At 38.2% G+C, this 23,144-nt stretch overlaps 1 protein-coding gene across 2 annotated transcripts; it reads left to right on the forward strand.

Annotated features, from left to right (window-relative positions):
- Nucleotides 1-8,378: 8,378 nt before the first annotated feature.
- On the forward strand, nucleotides 8,379-14,485 carry LOC105052964 (manganese-dependent ADP-ribose/CDP-alcohol diphosphatase). Of its 2 annotated transcripts, XM_010933951.4 has the most exons (3): nucleotides 8,407-8,541; nucleotides 13,278-13,345; nucleotides 13,435-14,485. In XM_010933951.4, exons 2-3 carry the CDS (start codon nucleotides 13,338-13,340, stop codon nucleotides 14,285-14,287), a joined length of 861 nt encoding a protein of 286 aa, XP_010932253.1. In that variant the 5' UTR covers nucleotides 8,407-8,541; nucleotides 13,278-13,337; the 3' UTR covers nucleotides 14,288-14,485. The 2 variants fall into 2 exon arrangements, with proteins under 2 accessions (XP_010932252.1, XP_010932253.1); XM_010933950.3 differs by having other exon boundaries at nucleotides 8,379-8,541; nucleotides 13,278-14,485.
- The last annotated feature ends 8,659 nt before the right edge of the window (nucleotides 14,486-23,144 follow it).

Genomic DNA, 23,144 nt, shown 5'->3' on the forward strand with positions numbered 1-23,144 from the left:
CTTGTCTGCTTCTGTGCACGTTTTAAAATGGCCTTACACTGGGGATCCTACGCATTTGGCCAGGACTACTGCTGGAAATATTGGTGAACAATCTTGGTTTCTACATTCTGCGACATAATTGTCCTTGATGGAGTGATGGTATGCGCTTGTTGTATTTACTATTGCAGTCAATTCGAGGGGCAGATCCGAACTACAATATTTCTATATTTTAATAGAATACTTGATTCTTTACATATATGATCTAACAAAAGAGAAAAATGTTCTCTTTATTTCATAAACCATTTGATTTTTGTATTCGGCTCTCAGAAAAATGGAACCCACGCAGTTTGACTTGGAAACCTATGTAATGCACTCGTTTCGGAGAAGAAGAGATATAAACCGAGTGCGGTTTCAGCGGCTTCAGATTTTACGTAAAGAGTCGGTAAGCAACCAATAATCATATCACAGATATTCTCTACCTTAGCAATTAAAAAAAAATGATTTCAAGACAGTAACCGAGTCAAACGATAGAACCGAGGATTAATTTATAAATTTTCTGATATCTTGATGAATATTTTTGGACTGAAATATCATCCAATATGATCAATCCAGATTAAAATCATTTATTAATCAAAATTTATGTCTAGAAAAGTGATTAGAAAATATTGATTAAAATGAAATATCAGATAGTTAATATCTCAGATTTTATCCTTATTGAGTATATCTTGAGTTTATGAGACCTAGAAAGTCGTGTACATATCTATTCTAAAAAGTCGACTTAGTACATTAGTATAAATTCGTATTGACTTAAGATACTAATTATATATTGTTCAAAAAATCTGATTATTACAGGAATATGAGTCTAAATCCATTTTATATATGTATATAGTAACTTCAAGGGAAAAGTGAAATTTAATGTATATTATAACTAGAATTTATAAGATAATTTTATACTCTATAATTTATTTTTTAATAATAAAATTTTTACATTATTTTTGTCTAATAAGAAGATCAAAGTAAATAAATATTACATGCGCTTATTTTTTTTTACTATTTTCTTTCTATTTCATGTTCTTCCATGGGCCAAAGTGTGACTAGATAAAAGTTTCGTGTACGAAAAAAGTCTTTCTATTTTTAGAGACGGAACTCCATGTCATTTGGATGGGCATCATTTGCACGAGATATAAATTGTGAGTTGTTAGAATTTTCGTTGAACAGCTGGATTCGGAACGAGATGAAGCATCTAGAAATCTATCTACTGCTCCATAATATCTAGAGGTCTCTTCATCATGCCTTTGCGTCGTCTGTCCAACATGTATTTTGAGAGGCGAACAACATCGATGGATTGGACTGTCTTTGTGATAACCCGGCCCGATGGGCCAAAACACCACTAAGCCCATTAAACAAAAAAAAAAAACAGGGAGGAAGACTCCCGATCGGAGTCTTCCTCTTCCCCGGTTTCGATCAGGAATCGGAGTCCTAGGGCCATTAAAAGACCCTAGGACGAGCTCTATAAGAACCTCCCTCCTCTCCTCTAAGTGTAGACCCATTAGTCACCGACGATCGTCGGAGTTCTTCTCCGATTTTTTCGATTGAAGCCGCGGCCCCTTGACTCATGCTCGCCGCGATTTCACACCAGTGGGGGTCATCGGAGGCCGTGGTAAGTCCTTTCTCCTCTTCCTCTCTTCTCTCCCTTCTTTCTCATGCCTGTGGACACGACCGCCGGTGACAAGAGCCGTCGGATTTTGTCGGAGAAGAAAGTCCTGTTCTTCTCTTCTTTTTTTTCGATTTTTTATGGCACCGACGGTCACCGCCGATCGCCGACTTTGGCCTCCGAGCACGAGAGGGTCGCCCCTTGCCGTCGGCCACCGCCGGGGGGAGAATGGTAGTGATCGGTCGATCAAGGCACGGGGACCTCTAGGTCCCCTGTTTCGGCCAAAGAAGGCCACGGGAAAAAGAAAAGAAAAGGAAAAAAAAAAAGAAAAGAAGGAAAAGAAAAGAAAAAGAAAAAGGAAGAAAAAAAAGAAAAAGAAAAGAAAAATATATATATATGTAATAATGATAATAATAATAATAATAATAATAATAATAATAATAAAGAGAGAGAGAAAAAAAAGAGAAAATAATAATAATAATAATAATAATAAAAATACATGTGAGAGAAAGTTTCTCTCATCTCTCTCGCTTAAGTCTTTCTCTCTCATTATGGATTTTGTCTCTCTAGGGTCATTCTCTCTCTCTCTGATTGCATCACAGACCCTAAGATAAACTTGAGATGAAAATATGATGATCTGAGACTGCTTCGACATTCGTGCAGTAGATTGGATCCCGATTCGATCCTTATTCGAAATTGATAATATCAATCATAGTTAATCCATATTAAGTCATCCTGATATGACCTCTGATGATCTCAATCATGATTGCCACTTTTGCAGGATACAAAAATTCTCTCTCCACTTTCTCTCTCTATTTCTCTCTCATGATTGACTTTCTCTCTCTAAGAAGGACTATGAATCTTGTATCGAGTCATGCCTTCATCTTTTAGGGGCTCATATTGACTCTAACAAGATGATCTGAAGTTGCTTTGATATCCGTGCTGTATGTCAACTTCATTTGGCCATATCAAGTATTTTTCAAACCCATTATTAAAGAACCATATTGATTGATCTTGATCTTAATTCGATCTGTGCTTCACGATTTTTTGATCAAGTTACTTAAATCTGACCCTCAGATCAGAGACCTTGAATTGCTTTGGTATCTGGATGGTCCGACACATCCGGACAACAGTCCTTTTTCCTTATGATTTAATCTTGTTATATTTATGGAATAGAATTTGATAATGATTTGATATTTTAAATAGGATTAGCTGATTCTTCTAACGAAGTCTGAAGATCTAAGATGAACGAGGTAAGTGGATCTTATGCTCCTTATTTATTTTTAAATGATCATGTTTTTATGTAAAGAATTGCTATTGATGAAATCATAATTTTTCATAAAATAAGGATCGACATATGTGATATGAAAAAGCATGTTTTATTATGAGTATTGATTTCATGAATATGTCTTATGAAAATAGTATGATTATGAAGCATAAATTTCATTGTTTTTCCATTTATGTGTATGTATGTTTTAAAAAAAAGATAAAATAATTTCAAGGGCTCTCAGATAGCTATGAATGAATCTCTTCGGGAAGGTCGACATCCGGAGCTAGCATCCACACGAAACATGGCCCTGCCAGCGGGTATAAAGTTGGCACATGAATTAAGAACTCTGTCGATTAAGAAACATGGCCCTGTCACGGGTATAATAGTGACCTTAGCACGAATATCTGTGAGCAATGTTTTGAAACATGACATGAATATATGATGAAAATGATTTACAATTTATGATTGTGAAATATACATGATTTATGCATGTATGATGAGTTTATAACTTGTTTTGTTATATGCTCTATAAAATACTTTATTTTGTATTACTTGTTATTTTTTAAATATTGCATTATCATGAAAAACTTATGTTTGATCTGATAAGGAAGCGCAAGTTCTACTTACTGGGCTAGTGTAGTTCATATTCTTTTTGTTTTCTTTTTGAACAGAGAAATAAGGTTAGGATCGGTAAAAAAGAATCCAAGCTTGAAGATCGGCATAGCAAGCTTGAAAATTTGACAGCAGAAGTTTAATTTATTTTATAATCATGGATTTGTAGTTGAGATTCGGGTTAGTACTTGCTTTTGGATTTAGATGCTCTGAACCAATATTGGTTCGGTTATTTGATGAATAATAGAATTGAATCTTTTTATTTGACGGATTTAAGATGATTATGATGGATTGGCTTCGTGTTATCGTGGGTTCCATCCCTCGGTAGCATGGCCGTGTTATGTCCTGGATTTGGGGCATGACATTTTATGGTATCAGAGCTTAGGTTATAATCATTGAGGATTATGATATAAATGATATAAATGATTAGGATATGATAGAATAATATCAGAGCTTAGGTTTAATATCATTGAGATTATAAAGTGATATCAAAATTTTATGTATGATCAATAGGATGTTATCGAGTGGAGTATAATGGATAATATCAAAGCTTAAGATTATGATCATTAAGGACATGATAAGAATGATATAAAGTTAGGTCATGATCACTAGAGAATATGACTTAAGTGGTATTTGAACTTAAGGTTATCATTATTCGGGATTGTGACTTTAGTGATATTTGAACTTGAGGCTAAGATCATGAGGAACATGATAGATATAAAAGAAAGGATTCAATAATTTGATTTCGAATCAATAGGTATTATGATGAAATTTATGCATAAGTGGCATATGATGTCTATAATAGAATTGATGAGTTATATCTTAGATTTCAATTAGCAAGGTTGATCTGAGTACGAGAAGTGTTGATCCTAGAATGAAGTGGGAGGTATTGATATATTATGTTAGGTATATTTGATGACATTGGAATGCTAAACCTATATGGATAAAGGACATGATAACTTTGCTGATTTTGATGTTAATTTCTTTGCAAGAAAAAGTTGGTTTGAAAGTTGTCTAAATGATTATAAGATAAGTCAAAGGTTAACTCAAATTAATTCTAGACATATTGGATTCTTGAGGAGTGGTGAAGCTTATGTAATAAGTTCAAACATAGAAGGTGGATGAAGATTTAATTTTGATGTGCTATGCCTAAGAGATAGTAATGACAAGAAAACCTTAAATTTTACCCTAAAATTGTATATGAAATCTGAAAGTTGGATCTATCTTTGATTGATTTAATATACAAAGATATTTTTGATAGACTTAGATAATTGGTAAGTTGAAATCAGAGTGCGCAGCAAAAGCGTGGTGGTCTGAATTGATTAAAAATATTAATCCTTTAAATCAAAAGATATTATGAAATACGTTAGTTGTAAATAAGGAAGGATTTTACTGATAATAAAAGGATGCTAAAAAAAAAAATCTATCTGATCAAGGAAAGACTCAAAGCAGCACAGAATAGACAGAAGAGTTGGGCAGATAGAAAAAGAAGATAATTAGAATTTCAGGTCGGTGATCATATTTTTCTAAAAGTATCACCTACAAAAAGTGTCATGAGGTTTGGAAGACATAGCAAGTTGAGTCCGCGATATATTAGACCTTTTGAAATTTTGAGCCGAGTAGAAGATGTTGCTTACGAACTAGCTTTACCACCAGATTTATTCAAAATGCACAATGTCTTTCATGTTTCACTACTGAGAAAGTTTGTACCTGATCCAAATAATGTGATAAAGTATGAACCATTGCAAGTTCACGAAGATTTAACCTATGAAGAATTTTTTCTCCGAATTATTGATCGAAAAGAGCAAGTTCTAAGATGGCGCATCATTCCGTATGTGTAAAGATTCACTGGAGTAATCATGAAGAGAGAGAGGCTACATGGGAGCTTGAAGATGATATGAAGACGAGATATCTACACTTATTTGAAAATGAAGGTATGTTAAATTTTGAGGACGAAATTTTTTTTAAGAGGGGTAGAATGTGATAACCCGGCCCGATGGGCCAAAAGCCCACTAAGCCCATTAAACAAAAAAAAAAAAAGGGAGGAAGACTCCCGATCGGAGTCTTCCTTTTCTCCGATTTCGATCAGGAATCGGAGTCCTAGGGCCATTAAAAGATCCTAGGACGAGCTCTATAAGAACCCCCCTCCTCTCCTCTAAGTGTAGACCCATCAGTCACCGACGATCGTCGGAGTTCTTCTTCAATTTTTTCGATTGAAGCCGCGGCCCCTCAACTCGTGCTCGCCGTGATTTCACACTGGTGGGGGTCATCGGAGGCCGTGGTAAATCCTTCCTCCTCTTCCTCTCTTCTCTCCCTTCTTTCCCATGCCTGTGGACACGACCACCGGCGACAGGAGCCATCGAATTTTGTCGGGGAAGAAAGCCATGTTCTTCTCTTCCTTTTTTTTGATTTTTTATGGCACCGACGGTCACCGCCGACCGCTGGCTTCGGCCTCCGAGCACGGGAGGGTCGTCCCTTGCCGTCGGCCACCGTCGGACGAGGAATGGTCGAGATCGGCCGGTCAAGGCACGGGGACCTCTAGGTCCCCTGTTTCGGCCAAAGAAGGCCATGGGAAAAAGAAAAGAAAAGGAAAAAAAAAGAAAAGAAGAAGGAAAAGAAAAGAAAAAGAAAAAGAAAGAAAAGAAAAAGAAAAGAAAAAAGAAAAAGAAAAAAAAGAAAAAGAGAAAGAAATATATATATATATAATAATGATAATAATAATAATAATAATAATAATAAAAGAGAGAGAGAGAAAAAAAAAAGAAAAAAAGAAAAAAAATAATAATAATACATGTGAGAGAAAGTTTCTCTCATCTCTCTCGCTTAAGTCTTTCTCTCTCTAGAATTGAATTTTTTCTCTCTACCTTCTCTCTCTAGATTTTCTTTCTATTTTCTCTCTCATTATGGATTTTGTCTCTCTAGGGTCATTCTCTCTCTCTGATTGCATCACAGACCCTAAGATAAACTTGAGATGAAAATATGATGATCTGAGACTGCTCCGAAATTCGTGCAGTAGATTGGATCCCGATCCGATCCTTATTCAAAATTGATAATATCAATCATGGTTAATCCATATTAAGTCACCCTGATATGACCTCTGATGATCTCAATGATGATTGCCACTTTTGAAGGATACGAAGATTCTCTCTCCACTTTCTCTCTCTACTTTCTCTCTCATGATTGACTTTCTCTCTCTAAGAAGGACTATGAATCTTGTATCGAGTCATGCCTTCATCTTTTAGGGGCTCATATTGACTCTAACAAGATGATCTGAAGTTGCTTTGATATCCGTGCTGTATGTCAACTTCATTTGGCCATATCAAATATTTTTCAAACCCATTATTAAAGAACCCTGTTGATTGATCTTGATCTTAATTCGATCTGTGCTTCACGATTTTTTGATCAAGTCACTTAAATCTGACCCTCAGATCAGAGACTCTGAATTGCTCTGGTATCTGGATGGTCCGACATATCCGGACAACAGTCCTCTTTCTTTATGATTTAATCTTGTTATATTTATGGAATAGAATTTGATAATGATTTGATATTTTAAATAGGATTAGCTGATTCTTCTAACGAAGTCTGAAGATCTAAGATGAACGATGTAAGTGAATCTTATGCTCCTTATTTATTTTTAAATGATCATATTTTTATGTAAAGAATTGCTATTGATGAAATCATAATTTTTCATAAAATAAGGATCGGCATATGTGATATGAAAAAGCATGTTTTATTATTGGCATTGATTTCATGAATATGTCTTATGAAAATAGCATGATTATGAAGCATGAATTTCATTTTTTTCCATTTATGTATATGTATATTTTAAGAAAAAGATAAAATGATTTCAAAGGCTCTCAGATAGTTATGAATGAATCCCTTCGGGAAGGTCGACATCCGGAGCTAGCATCCACACGAAACATGGCCCTGCCAGCGAATATAAAGTTGGCACATGAATTAAAAACTCTGTCGATTAAGAAACATGACCCTGTCACGGGTATAATAGTGACCTTAGCACGAATGTCTGTGAGTAATGTTTTGAAACATGACATGAATATATGATGAAAATGATTTACGATTCATGATTGTGAAATATACATGATTTATGCATGCATGATGAGTTTATAACTTGTTTTGTTATATACTCTATAAAATACTTTATTTTGTATTATCTGTTATTTTCTAAATATTGCATTATCATGAAAAACTTATGTTTGATCCGATAAGGAAGCGCAAGTTCTATTTACTGGGCTAGTGTAGCTCATATTCTTTTTGTTTTCTTTTTGAACAGAGAAGTAAAGTTAGGATCGGCAAAAAGAAATCCAAGCTTGAAGATCGGCATAATAAGCTTGAAAATTTGGTAGCAGAAGTTTAATTTATTTTATAATCATGGATTTGTAGTTGAGATTCGGATTAGTACTTGCTTTTGGATTTAGATGCTCTGAACCAATATTGGTTCGGTTATTTGATGAATAATAGAATTGAATTTTTTTATTTGACGGATTTAAAATAATTATGATGGATTGGCATCGTGGGGCCGTGTTATGTCTTGAATTTAGGGTGTGACAGTCTTTTTCATTATCGAGTATATCAAAGATTTGGATATGACGTAAAGATGATGGCTGTTCCCGGGCGTATGTGTCGTTTTATATTTTGATTTTCTGGATTGCACTCGTATTAAAATAATGCGGTAGTCTTGTGCGCGTGTGTATATATATATAAACACTATTTTGTGCTACGTCGTGAGAAACTACCCGTCCCATCGGCGATTTTTCTAGATCCTCACGACTGCTGGGCAATGTATGGCCATGATCAAGAATCTGTTGATCTGGGGCAGCCCAATCCTGCGGTCTAGAATTTGAGGCACGTTAACAAACGCGTTGGGCGTTTTGTGAGGTTTGAAACGGCGTTACGGCAACAACCAACTGCCCTGTCCCAAATGCCGGGGAAAGCATGAGAGGGGAGGAGAATTAGAAGGCCATCTCCCACCTCCTCCTCTACCGCACAAACCCTCGCGCCTTCGACTGTGAGTAGATCCATTCACCCGTCTCGCCTTTTTTTTTTTCTTTCCTTTTCTTTTAATCGATTCCAAATTCCTTATAAAGATATATATAATCTTTTTCCTCTTTTGATCTGTTAACATTGCACGAGTATAATTGTCGTTGTTGTTGTCTCATGGAACTGGCTATTGCTGAAATTTTATAATCTTTGGATCCATTTTGTCTTTGATGCGTTAAGATTGTAATTATTATCAGTAACAGATGATCAATTTGTCGACTGCCGGAATAAGAACGGTTTAAAAAATTCGTCTTTGTTGTTTGAAGAAATCGAAGTATTTGATTTATAGCTAACTGTTCGGGATTTAATCCATTATTTGAGGCTCTTGGTGATATGGTATTGCTCAGTTTATATATTATATTATGTTTATCTATAATTTAGTACTTATAATAGGAAAACTACTTTGCGGCCCAACCTTGGTCGCAAGGTTAAGTTCCATTGCCATGTTGTCGTGTGGGGATTGTTGCTCAGACGACTACTCCATTGTGTATTGTACCAATCCTATGAATTGCACCAATTCCCTCATGTCATGCGTTCATGGAGGTTTCTTTCTGTACCATGGATTACTCTTGCACCAATTCATGATGCTAGTGCTTCTTCATCTTCCATGGATTTAGGGAGTTCCCTTCTTTCCTTTCCCTACTGGTCCACAAAGAAAGGCTCTTCCTTACTGCTTAGTAAGGATTTCAATAGACAAACTCTATTTTGGGTGCACCTTTATAGTTTTCTTCAACGCAACGCAAGAGTTTTTCCTTTTCTTTTCTTCTTTGTTTTTAAAGCATTCACATGTCAAATAAACTTCTGTTTGGACCTTCTTTTTGCTCGACATTTTGATTCACAGAGGATGGCTGACCCTACTACATTTGTGTTATATTTCTGTCAATTCTCAAGTTTCAAAGGCACCAATTCAGTTTATCCATCATGATTTTTAATTATGTTATAGATACAATCTTTTTAATCATTCATGCCATAGTCCAGGGAAGAAATTATTAGTCTTGGCTCTCTCTTTGCCAACAATACTAGGGGCTTTGAACTTTCATTTATCCTCACTAACATCTGCCTATATTGTATCTTAAGCAGTACATGAAAATAGTAGATGTTGGATGGTGGAATTGGATCTCTATCTTGTTTCAGATTCCTTAATATATCAGATTAGGAAACTCAGATCCATGTTGAATTTGAATAATTTGACTGATTGAGAGATTTTGATTACTAACTGACCTTCTCTGGCTCTACCTTTTTGCTGTTACTAATTTAGATTCATATTGACTGTGAACCTCCAGTGTTGTATCTTGAGATGAATATGAATTGGATTCAGCATGTCTTTAATAATGTGTACTGGGCCTAGCTTATGGTCCACTGGATCTGACTGGAATCATACTCTTTTTTCCAATTTGATTTGGTTGTTACAGCACAGAAACTGCCAAGCATCAAACAAAAAGAACTGGGTGACTTTACTTGAATTGCTAGCTGTTGGCATGAGTTAAGGTTTAAAAATAAAAGGGAAAAAGCAAAACTTTAATAATCTGGAGTGATAGACAAAACTGGTGTCATATGGGTTCGGTTCGGTTCGGTTGCAAGATATTCTGTGGATCCTAATTGTTGTTAAAAGCCCTTTTTAAATTAAAGCATTCATATATTGTAACATGTGGACTAACCTTGTTGTTCCACTTTTGTCACCTGGGTTCTTGGGGCCCCTTTCCTTACCAAAAATAGGAAAAAAGAAAATCTCCTCTTATTCTTAGTTTCATTTGCTGTCAAAGATTTATCTGCTTTCCAAGTTACATGGTAGTTGTTATGATCATTGCCTCATTGGAGAAGGCTCATGAAGTGAGAACGAAAGAGTCCTAAATGTAGTAACTGCAGAACTAAAAAAAGGTTTCTCTCAACTTTCTTTTTGAATCATCTAAAGAACTAGTTCACTATATGCACTATCCAACTTGAGGGGGAGCATTAGTGTTCCAGTTAATGATTTGATCATCATTTGATTAACTTTCATATTTTTTTTGTGAGTTGGGACTCTTGTAGAGGCATGAATTTCCAAGTATCTCTAAGAAAGTGAGATGCACTTTAAACAATCGTTTAATGAGTAATTAATAATTTTCAACATCTGTAGCTATGGGGATTTTCTTTGAATTACTTGGGTTGCATGTATCAATCATTGAGCTATTAGTGCAAATACTCTAAATAAATAACAGCAAAAACTCATACATAGCTCCTGATCCCATTTGTTTGTCTAGTATTTGGTCAGATAACTAATTTTGATAAGTTATGAGGATGGTATCCTCTCCAGGGTGGGGTGCTCTACCACAAAAAGAATTTTTTTTTTCCTTCTGCAAAGGAAGATTTCATTCTTTTTCTATGATGAAGTCATTTAATACTTATCTTTAATTGTAGAATCATTGTTTATATCTCTTAGATGGATTGTTCCGTGTCTGATGTTTGTAATGCTGGTCACCTGTTGGAGGAAGCTTTTTTCTTAATTCTTGATAAGGATTTTGCAAATGTAAATTTTGGTAGGTCAAATATTTTCTAATCAGATGATTGGCACCAGATTTAATTTTATAGCAGTCATCATATTTTGAGGTCAGAAATGAACTTCATATTTGTAATCATACTACTACATTTCTTTTCCATTTTATCCGTTCACAAATGTAGAGTGATGTAAAGAGGGCAAGTGTAAATCTCCAGACATTCTTTTCTGCTTGGGACCTGACGTTTGACATGCAACTTGTTTCATATTTTAACATCATAAAATGAATGTTACATTTGGGTAATCAGCTGTTTGGTCTCCAAAACTGAGGCCAGTAATCTGCCAGCTCTGGGCTGGTTTGTGTTTACAGTGATTGTGTCTTTTAATCCTGACAAAAAAATGACTATGATTTGGCGGAAGCCTATTCTTAATCATTATCTTTTAATATTGTCAAATTCATCTTCCGCTTGCAGTACATTGATTGAGGCATAAAGACCACACCCAAGATCATGGCCACAAACTAAGGATTCAGGATTACTCTGCCAAGCAAAAGAACAATTTTAAAGATAAAGATTTAGTCAGTAGTTTAGACAAATGCTAGAGATAAAAGAAGGCGGACATGTCTTAGATTCTATTTGGGACATCTTAGGGAATAGAAAAATCCAAAAATATCTAGAAAATTTCAAATTATTAAGAATTAAAAAGATGCTAAATCTAAAGGAACCTGAAATGAGGGTGAGCATTGGTTCAATGGTAAAGTTGTGCTATTGTGACTTGGAGGTCATGTGTTTGAAATACAAAAACAGCCTCTCCACATGTGGAGATAAGTCTACGTACATCTAACCCGCCTTAGATCTTGCAATAGAGAGAGCCTCATGCACTGGGCTGCCCTATTAAAATCTAAAATGCCTCTATGTTAATTTCATCAAGTTGGAACATAACGATAAAGGTTTGGAGCCGTTTGAATAGTTTGGAGAAATTTGTGGCTAGGCTTACAGTCTTTCTCTCAACATTTTGAAAGTGAATACAACTTGTTTTGTCTACTTTTAACAGAACTCCCCTCAACTTAGGATCCCATATACATCTATAACTCATTGTTTGCCAAACCGTACCAGCAGGATACCAATCCAGTTCCAGCATGCAAAACGGCACAGCGGCCATCTCGGAAAGAGGGAGAAGAAAGAGAGGAAGAGAGAGAAAGAAAGAGAGGGAGAGAAAGAGAGGGCCTCCGATAGCTGTCGGAGGCCATCCGAGCTCTTGCTGAGCTCTGTAAGGATGGAGGTAAGGAAGAAGAGAGAGGAGAAGATCTTACCGGATTACTAGAGGCCCTCGGAGGCCTCCAGACGGACAGCGATGCTGCCATGAGCTCTCCAACAGTCGGCGAGCTAATGTCAAGGGAGCTAAGGACGGTTGAGGCTGAAGGAAAGCCTCTGCCCTCCTCCAGTTCGAAACAGGGGTTTGCCCCCGTTTGTTTGTTTTTTTTTTTTTGCTTTTTATCAGGTGAAGTCGACAACGTAGTTGCCGACTTCATCGTAATTTTTTTATAATTTCGGTTGAAGTTAACCAAAAAAAAATATGGTGAAGTTGGCAACGCAGTTGCTGACTTTGCCCGATAAAAAGCAAAAAAAATTATGAAACAGGGGCGAACCCCTGCTTTGAACTGAAGGAGCACGAAAGCCCTCCTCCAGTCTCAGTCGCCCTCAGCTCCCTCAGCACTGGCTTACTAGCCGTCAGAGAGCTCTTAGTGACGTCGCTATCCGTCCGGAGGCCTCTGAGGGCCTCCAGTGATCCGATAAAATCTCTTCCTCTCTCTTCTTCTCTCCCTCCACCGTTATCGAGCTCGGCAAGAGCTCGGATGGCCTCCGGCGGCCACTGGAGGCCCTCTCTTCCTCTCCCTCTCCTCCTCCTCCTTTCTCTTTCTCTTTCTCTTCCTCTCTTTCTTCTCCCTCTCCCCTTCTCTGCCATGTTGGTTCGGCCCGGCACGGACCCATACCTGATATGTTTGTTCATCTTTGACCATATTTATGAAGTGAGCGGCAGATCATATAACTAATACAAGTTTTTTTTTTTGAGAAAACTCTAATTAAAATTTATGAAAGAGGCCTCACCTTATGTCTGTGTGTTGTAGTACATAAGTTATCAGTCATTTTCAGAAATCTCTTTAATTGTTATGAACCTTTTAATTCAGCTCCGATACATGATTAATTTTCTTAAGATTAACAAACATGCAGGAACATTGATAGAAGTGCATAATCTGCTAGCCCACCAGCTGCATATAATGACTACTGCAAATGGATTAGTAAGTGGCTATGCAAAGGAGCCAATTTTCTCTTTTGGGGTTATATCTGATGTCCAGTATGCTGATATTCCTGATGGGCGCTCATTCAGTGGTATCGCCAGATACTACCGGCACAGCTTTCAGGTTCTGCAAAGGGCAATCAACAACTGGAATGATCTCAGGAAGCTCAGATTTTCAATCAACTTTGGGGACATTGTTGATGGGTTCTGTCCCAAAGATAAGTCACTAACAATGGTACAGAAAGTCATGACGGAATTTGAGAGATTTGATGGTCCCATCTATCACATGATTGGCAACCATTGCCTTTACAACCTCCCTCGTAAAAAGTTAATCACATTGCTAAAGATGCCTTCAGTCAGTGGCCATGCATACTATGACTTCTCCCCAACTCCTGAGTACAGATTTATTGTTCTAGATGCCTATGACTTTAGTGCCCTTGGTTGGCCACAGGATCATCCAATTTCAATTGCAGCGAAGAAGTTTTTGGAGGAGAAGAATCCAAATGCTGATAAAAACAGCCCAAATGGCATGGTTGGCCTTGATAGAAGATTTTTGATGTTCAATGGTGCTGTTGGGAAGGAACAATTAGATTGGCTTGATAGCATCCTCCAAGATTCAACCGAGCGCAAACAGAAGGTAATCGTATGTTGCCATGTTCCTCTAGATCCTAAAGCAGCATCGGCGGAGGCACTTTTATGGAACTATGAAGAAGTAATGGATGTGATACACCAGTACAAATGTGTGAAAGCTTGCTTTGCTGGTCATGACCATAAAGGTGGGTACTCAGTTGATTCTCATGGCATTCATCACCGTGTCCTTGAGGCTGCTCTGGAGTGCCCTCCTGGTTCAAATGCATTTGGCTACATAGATGTCTACCATGACAGGATAGCACTTATAGGAACTGATCGAATGATGAGTACTGAGATGTTTTTCAGTTCTTAAGGAATCAGCTCTTTTCTTTTGAGTGAAGGAATCGGTATAATATTGAATATCGCACTCCTTAGATTCTTGTTTTAGTGGTGGGCAGAATCTAATTATAAAACTGTAGTGCTTTTCATGAACTGCAAATGACAATGTAGAACTGGTGATCAAGAGACCTAATAGATTTTTACTATCCAAAGTGCAGCTATGGTTTCTTTCTCTCATGATTACACCAGCTCACTTTTTTAATTGATCTTTGATGCCCCTCGGTCCATGTTTTCTGTTTCTTCACTCCCATCATTTGGGAAAGCAAGGCCCCGTCTTACCATATACCTTTCCAGAGAAGATTACTATATACATTTTTGAAAGATGGTACCCCTCGAACATAAGACTACTGGCCTCTTTGGTAGCTTTTACGATCAATTGGCTTGTGAAGAATTGGGCTTAAATTTGAGAACTGGGTAGTCTACCCTAGGTTTTCTTCTTTGTCACTGATCATTTTATGTAAAATGTTCTTCACTTTACAACTGTGGTTCTTTTAAACAAAATAGTATTCCTCCTTATGTTTTTTTTTTTTTAAATGTTGGTGGGGTTGTGTGATTTTTTTTTTTTTTTTTTTTTTTTTTTGTAGAAAACGGGAGCCGAAGCTTTCATTAAGTAACTTAAGCTTGATACACAGCTGAAAGTTAACAAGGGAAGACACAATAGCGACCTAATACAATACAAGCACCTAATAAAATAGCAACCTAATATAACACTAGCACCTGATACAAGCACCTAACAGCAATCTGGAACAACAATCTGTAACATGACAAAGGAAAAACAACCACTTGATACATCAAAATGACCTGAAACACGGATGCAGCAAGCCCAGAAATCAAGTACAAATCAGCATATGAAGTAGGAAAAAACTGATACAAGAAAAGGAAACATCATCAACTACCAGATGTGAACCAATCATAAGAATAAAATAACATCACAAAATGGATAGGCGAGCAAAACGAAACAGGAATTGCTCCGATCAAAAATGCTGCCCATCAGAATCTGAAGTTCCATGAAGATCAGCCTGTAAAATAAGATAGAGAGCCTGATTTAACGAGTCACCTGGATTATAAAAGAAATCGCCTTGGAGAGCTAATTTAGCCACAAAATCCGCAGCTATGTTATAGCGTCTGTGAGTAGGGGAGGCAATAAAATTTGAACAGTTTGCCATCCACTTGAGGATATCATTAAGAATAGGAGGGCCAACGCATCTATTCATAGGAGGGTTATTGATAGAAGAGATAATAGATGAAACATCACCCTCAAGCCAGATATGTGAAGAATGCAAGTGATTTATAGCAGTCAATAAGACTAGCCAAGCCACCATAAGCTCAACATAATAAATAGGAGAAAAAGCCATAAGCTTACTAGCAGCACAAACTAAGGTATCCTATGCATTACGAATGACATACCCTACATCAATCTTACCATATTTCACTGCAGCATCAAAATTAATCTTCAAGGTGCCTGAGAGAGGAGGGAGCCAGTGAGATTGGTGGGGAGGGAATTACCATTGAAAAATGGTAAATGACTGCCCCAGCGCCTCAAATGACATCTGAAGCCAGTATTATGGGCTGCAATATTGTGAGAGAGGATATAAAGATGGTCACGCCGAAGAATGTCAAGGGGAGAATGATCGGTCTATTGGAAGATCCTTTCATTCTGGGCATTCCATAATTCCCAGGCCACAATGGCAATTAGAGATTTAATGCCTTTCTCTACCTCAAGGGCCGACAAAACATCAACCAAGCCTGGCAAAGAATGAGGCATAGAAATATGGAAAGTTGGATGAAGCATCTGCCAGCAACCAACAGCCATAGGGTAATGAAAAAATATATGAATAACATCCTTCGGTTGAACATTACACACATCACAATGATTCTGGCCCGCAGGGAGAATCCCCCTAGTGTGTAAGAGATTCTTGCAAGGAAGCCTACCCCACTGCATTTTCCATCAAAAGAGTTTTACTCTAGGGGGAACATTCAATTTCTAAATCCAACCAAAAGATGAAGGTCTATCTGCAGATTGCTGAGAGACAACAAGAGATTGGATATCTTTAAGAAATAAAAAATTAGTTCTAGAAGAAAACCAAATCAGTTGATCAGACTAGTTGCCCATCGCAATAAGAGCGCAAAAAATAAGGGTCATCATATCAGCTAGAAAAATATCATGCAACATATCCAAATTCCATTGCCCTTCAGGAGAGATAAAAGCATCGAGATTAAGCTCAGAAATAGGAGAATCAATATTTAGAAAAATAGGCCACAATGCCAATGGCACATTTGAAACCCAAGGATCTTGAAGGATATTGATAGATTGCCCATTACCAATGAGCCAAAGGAATTGAAATTGAACAGAGCAACCTCTAGCAGCGATTTCCTTCCAAATCTTAGAGCAGCGACGGGAAGATGAATATGAGATCCAAGTTCGTGGGAAATTGTATTTTGCAACAATTATCTTAGCCCACAAAGAATCAGGATAGAGAATAATATTGGTAGCCTGCTTACATAGGAAGACCTCTCTTCGATCCCAGAGAGAAACAAGGCCAAGACCACCCAGACGCTTGGGAGAGCAGACATTCTCTAAAGCCACTAAATGAAAGCCCTTATGATCAACAGCATGGCCCCAAAGAAAAGCCTTATAATCTCTTTCAATCTTTCTGAGAACTCCCATTGGAACATGGATGCAAGACAGGATATAAAGAGGAATGGAGGCCAAAACAGAGCTAAAAAGAGTAGACCTACCAGCCAAAGATAGAGATTTCCATTGCCAATTAGCAATACGCCGAGTGATTTTATCCTGTAGGGTCGAAAAGGCCTCAAATCTCAATGGTCTACCAGCTAAGAGAACCCCCAGATAGTTCCAAACCCCCACAACCTCTTGCATAGCAAGGAGAATGCAAATTTGTCTTTTAATTCTCTTGGGAGTAGAGGGGCTTATCATGAAATGAGACTCAGAGAGATTAAGAGCTTGACCTAATATGGAGCAATAAGCATCAACAACAGTCTTCATGCAAGCCACATCTTGAACTTTTGCCTTAGCCACAAGTAGACAATCATCGGTGAAGAAGAGATGAGAGATCGTAGGTTTACTTCTGGGAACTTTATAAGCCTTTAAAAGATTGACATCCACTACATAGTGAAGAAACTTAGAGAGAACTTCAGAACATAAGATAAATAGGTATGGAGATAGAGGACAATCCTGCCTCAATCCTCGAGAAATATCAAACCACTGAGAAGGAGTACCATTGACAATGATGGAAAATTGAGGAGAGACAATGCAGTACTTAATCCAAGCAATGAACTGAAGATGAAACCCAAATTGAGATAAAACTTGAAAAAGGAAGAGCCAATGCACATGGTCAAAAGCCTTTTCCATATTAAGCTTAATCAAAGTCAACCCCCTGGTAGGAGGAGCTATCTTCAGAGTGTGCGGAATTTTTTGGACCAGAAGAATGTTATCTGAAATATTACGGCCTTGGATAAAGGCTTTCTGCTCAGGGGATATAACAAGAGGGAGAATAGGTTTGATTCTGTTTGCCAGGACTCTAGCAGCAATCTTGTATGTGGTATTACATAAACTAATAGGTCGGAAATCTAAAACATGAATTGGATTTGCTTTCTTGGGCACCATGTAATGAAGATTTTTTCCAAGTATCCGGCATAGAAGCTTTAGTAAAGATGTAATGAATGGCCCGAAAGACATCACTTTTAATAAGGTCCGAGAAGTGATGAAAAAACATAGCAGAGAAACCATCAGGTCCAGGAGCTTTATCACTATTAAAACTCCACACCACTTCCTCCACCTCTTCCATAGTAACCATTTTAACTAATTGGGCATTGAGGATCTCTGGGATGATAGAGGAAAGAATAGGGATATCATGATCCTCAATGTTTGGCTGAACAGTCCAATGTTCATGAAAATGAGCAAGATGCATGTCAATAATTGCTTGAATATCATGCACCTCTTGTCCATGAGCATTGTGAAGCATTAAAATCTAATTTTTCCTCCTCCTAAGAACTGCAGACCAATGAAAGAAGGAAGTGTTAGCATCACCATCATTCAACCAAGAGATTCTAGATTTTTGTTTCTATAAGATTTTTTGAAGATGAAGATTTTGATTATAGGCTATGAAAAGAGATAGAAGTTAGAAGTGTTGATCAGCAGATAAGACATGGGTTTGAGTTTCAAGCAATTGCAATTGACAAATTTGATCATATAAATGCTGGCCTTTAGTAAAGAGGTTTTCAATTTGAGACTTCCATCTCATAATTGCCTTTCTAGTATTGGACAAAAGCATCACTAGCCTAACCCTAGGAGAGAAATTATCAGTGCAATGCCAAGCCCTAGTGACTACTTCTCGGAAGCACGGACATTGAAGCCAAAACTTCTCAAAGCAAAATGGGAGAGAATGATGGGCAAAATTGCCATCCAGGGATGTCAAAAGAGGATAATAATCTGAGCCAAATCTAGCAAGATGAGAGATAGAAGCATTTTCAAAACAATGTAACCACGAGTAGCAAGCAAAAGAATGATCAATTCTTTCTCAAACTCGAGCGAGCCCAAAACAGTTGTTACACCAAGTGAATCTAGGACCATGATATCCCAAATCCACCAGCCCAGTTCTTCTTAAAAAGCTTCTGAACTCCCTTATGTCTCTATCCGCATGAAATGGCTTTCCTCTTTTTTTGTCTTCTAGATTGACAATGCAATTAAAATCCCTAGCAAGAAGAAAAGGCCGGCCCATAGTTAGCACAGCTTCAGGTTGCTACCAAAGAGCCCTACGGTCCACCCCACAAGTGCTAGCATAGACCACACCAAGGATCCACAGGGGATGCTGATCAATAGAGATAACATCAAAAGCAATTTGACAATTGGTATGAGTGAAATGAATGTTACCCACCCTTTTATGTCATGCAATAATGATCCCACCAGAGAGGCCTATAGCAGAAATCATATAGATATCCCAAACAAGACCCAGCATCCTCTGCAGTCTCTCTTTTTCATTATCAGACAAATGAGTCTCCAGGAAACAACAGATATCAGGCTTATATTGGCCAATTAATGATTTAGAATATGTAACAAAGGGGCGCTTGGAGGCATCCCGACAATTTCATATGAGTATCTTCATGAGATTGGGTTTGAAAGTGCCTCCGAATCACCCTTGGTTGCACTCGATGTATTGCATGAAAAATCCTCCACAGAGAAACCACCCCCAGGAACATTCTACAAAATATACTGAGGTTGATTGAAACATGAATGAATATCATGAGAAGATTTACTTTAAGATGGACCAGAATTGAAATCAGAGAGATTAGATGATGAAGAAGTAGAAGCATGTTTATCTTGTGAAATAGCTCTTAGGCTAACAGTAAAAGCCACTAGCCTCCGAATTTCTCTTCGAGTTCCTCGCAATTGTGGCACTAGAGCATTAGTTACCTGAGAGTGGTTGCCCTCCTCTCGAGCAGATGATTCTTCAAGAATTATAACTTTAGAAGTCGAGGGAGAGACAGAATCAGATGAGCGGCTGGCCGATGGCACTTTAGTAGGAGATTGTTTACGCTTATCCTTCAAAATCATTAAATTAGTTGAAGTGGGAGAGAAAAGGACAATATCTATATTTTGGGGTTCCAAGTGATCTTCAGAATCTTTGGTGGCCAACAAAGCAAAATGAGAACCAATTCCATTAATTGGGATATTGTCCAAATCAGAAGATGAAGATTTAGAACCTAATTTTTTGATAGTCTTTTTGGACATAGACCAATCATCAGAAGGCTATCCACTAGCAGTACCAGCATTAGGATTTCTTATAGACTCGTTAGCAGCTCCTGGACTGATCGGCACCCTAGCCACGTGAATCTAAGAACCATAAACTTGCTTAGCCTCTTAAATCTTAGCACAGTTACAGGATTCCAAGGTCCTTCCCAGAAGGCCACAAGAATAGCACAAGTCAGACAACTCTTCATAACTAAATTGCTGCCACGTCATAATATTCTTCATCCTAATTTTGGTTCCTAGACAAACAACCTTCTTGGTGTCTAATAAGACACAGACCCATGCAAATCCCTTTTTGGTGGACAATTCCGTCCACTTATAGAGGAACAGAGAAGAGCCGGCAACTAAAATAATTTTAAATATTTTCTCTCTATCCCATAGCTCCATGGGGAGGTTGGGAAGATGAATCCAGACCTTAAGCTGACGAAGTTTATCCCTATTAGGATTGAAATTCAGTCTCCAACTCTCTAAAGCTAGAAGCTGACCAGCCAAGGACCAAGGACCTTTAACCAGGATATGACCTTTAACCAGTAGGTTAAAGAGTAAGATTCCATCTGAGAGAGTACACTTGAAATTTTCCATCTACATTCTATCTGACTCTCATCTCTTTTTGGATAAAATCAATGGGAAAACTCCTACCCATCAACTTACCAACCAGAGTAACCTTCCACTGGGCACAGGATAGATTAATTTCATCATCAACAAAGGCCACCGCCTGAGAAAAGCGTTACTCAAGGATAGCTATCTCCTCCTCTGAGGCTAAGGTCACCTCCCATCTGAAATTTCACTGTCTTGTTACAGCCTGAGCCCATGATTTTGGGGCTTCAGCAGAACCTCTTCCTTGCATTGGGCGTGTGTTCCTGGGAGGAGAGCCATAGACCCCTTTAAGCTTCGGATCAGAGGTTGATGGAGCTCCCCCCATACAAGCCCCCTCTTTGAAAACCTTGTTTGGGTCTTTACCCTCCACCGTCCTGCTCGGATTAGGATATTCCAAGGAGGAAGACACAATCAGTCAAGAACCCAGGGTGGAGTCAGATTTGACACCTGGTTCCTTCTGAATCTGCTTCTTAAGGACAAGATTAGGCTCCATAACTCCTCTCGCCTCCTTTTCTGAGGGAGAAGACCTTCTGACTTCAAAAGCCCTTTGTTGCACACCACCGGTTGCTCCCTCCCTCCCCTTCTGGGAAGAGAGCTCACCTGAGAGGCCAGGAGACGGTGGATTTGGCCTCTCTCCCACCCTTTTTCCTCTTTACTCACGCCATTAGGGCTTACTGTAGCCTCCTTTCTTCCTGCATTTGATTTCTCCATCCTGAACTTTCTCTCACTAGAACCAGACTTTCTCTCACTAGAAACTGCCTCTTAGCATTTTTTGTGTGAATTATAATGTGACATCTTACTACTAAAAATCTCAGACATGATATGTTCAACAAAACTCTCTCTGTGCACATGCATGCCTTTGTGTATATGGGGTAATGTATCTCAGATTCGACCTGCATGATGTAGCACCACTGACCAATAGGAATCTGCTACGAATCAGCAACAAAGCCCTTCATTTTAGTCAACTAGCGACAACTGGCTCATAATGGTGGATCGACCTCTCTAACTATGAGATCCGTATCTCATTGAATCATAATAAACCCTTAAATGTCTGAAGCGGTTATCCCTAACTTCCCTCGCACATCCTTGGCACGACTCCGATTCTCGCCTATATAAATTTTTTTACGAGGGTCCTCTAGGTAAGTCTTTCCCAAATCTTTCTAAGTCTTCTTGTGCTTAAGTCCTTCCAAATACATACAAATCTTTGGAAGTTTTCTAAATTCTATTTGAGTCTTTAGAGAAATATCTGAGCCATCGAGTTCCTAACTTATATGCTGCAAAAATCCTTATCGATGAAGCTCTGCTTGAGAGCCTCTCACAGTTCCAAACTAAACTTAAGTATCAGAGAGTCCCTCATCGAGAAATCCCTGACAAACGGATTTCCTTTGCATATGCTTTGTAGTGTTTTAGAGCACTCTAGGAGGTCAAAGTGTTGATTCAATTCTCTCCAACTACTTCCAGATCTTTTATCAGCTTTCAAAATCCTTGAGCCATCATGTTGCCCCTCATCATCAGCTCCAGCTCATGGCTTGAGCTTGATGGACTCTCAATGCAACATAGGGCATGCATACCCGCGTCGATTGCATCCAGTACAAAACGGATCTATTTTCAAACCAAAGGGGATTTTTGAAAAGTTCTACACATTTTATTTTTCTTATTTAATTTGGTCGTTAATTTTCTATTGGTCAACGCTGAGGAAATAATTGACCATTTGCCCATTCATTGTTAACCACAGTCCGGAGATATGGAGACAGCTTTCTTTAAAGGGAGACATCCCACCATTTCCTAACTACCTACACGAAATATGGAACACATGGGGAAGGCATGGGAAAGAGAGAGACCTGAAAGGTATAACGGAAAGTGCAAATCTCAAATTTCAAGCCTTATACAATCCCTGAAAGGTGGTATGACTGGGTTCACAAAGAAGGAAACGAGCAAAGGAAGAGGACGACAGGGACGATCTTCAGTCCCTACCTTCGAGAGAAACACATTGGACAAATCAACGTAAGATCACAGCAGCAGTTCTCCCACTTCTTTAATAATCACACTGTATGTTAGTACGAGTACTGTGTTACCTCAAACACATGTGACCGCACAGTCCTAAATGTAATATTTGCATGATCAGACTTCTGTCACCCATTATAAATACCATTCACCAATAAACTAAATGGGTGGATATCGTCCTCCCCTCCTCATAAAAAAAAAAAAGAAAAAAGAAGAAGGAGAAGAAGAAGAGGCCACCTGAGCATGCCCAGGGTGGCAAGTCCGGAGAAGATGCACTATGCATGCCCAATCCGAAGCAGACAAGCAGACCAAAAGAATTTGCCTGGAGTGATACTAAAATTGACAAGCACTGACGTAACGCTTTGGCACATCCACTACCTTCCATAGTTCCATGCAGTTCAGGCTATCCCATGTGCTGCTTGACTTCGAAAAGAATCCACTACCCAAGTTGACATTAATT

Source organism: Elaeis guineensis, chromosome 10, assembly GCF_000442705.2.
Source record: "Elaeis guineensis isolate ETL-2024a chromosome 10, EG11, whole genome shotgun sequence".
Taxonomy (NCBI): Eukaryota; Viridiplantae; Streptophyta; class Magnoliopsida; order Arecales; family Arecaceae; genus Elaeis; species Elaeis guineensis.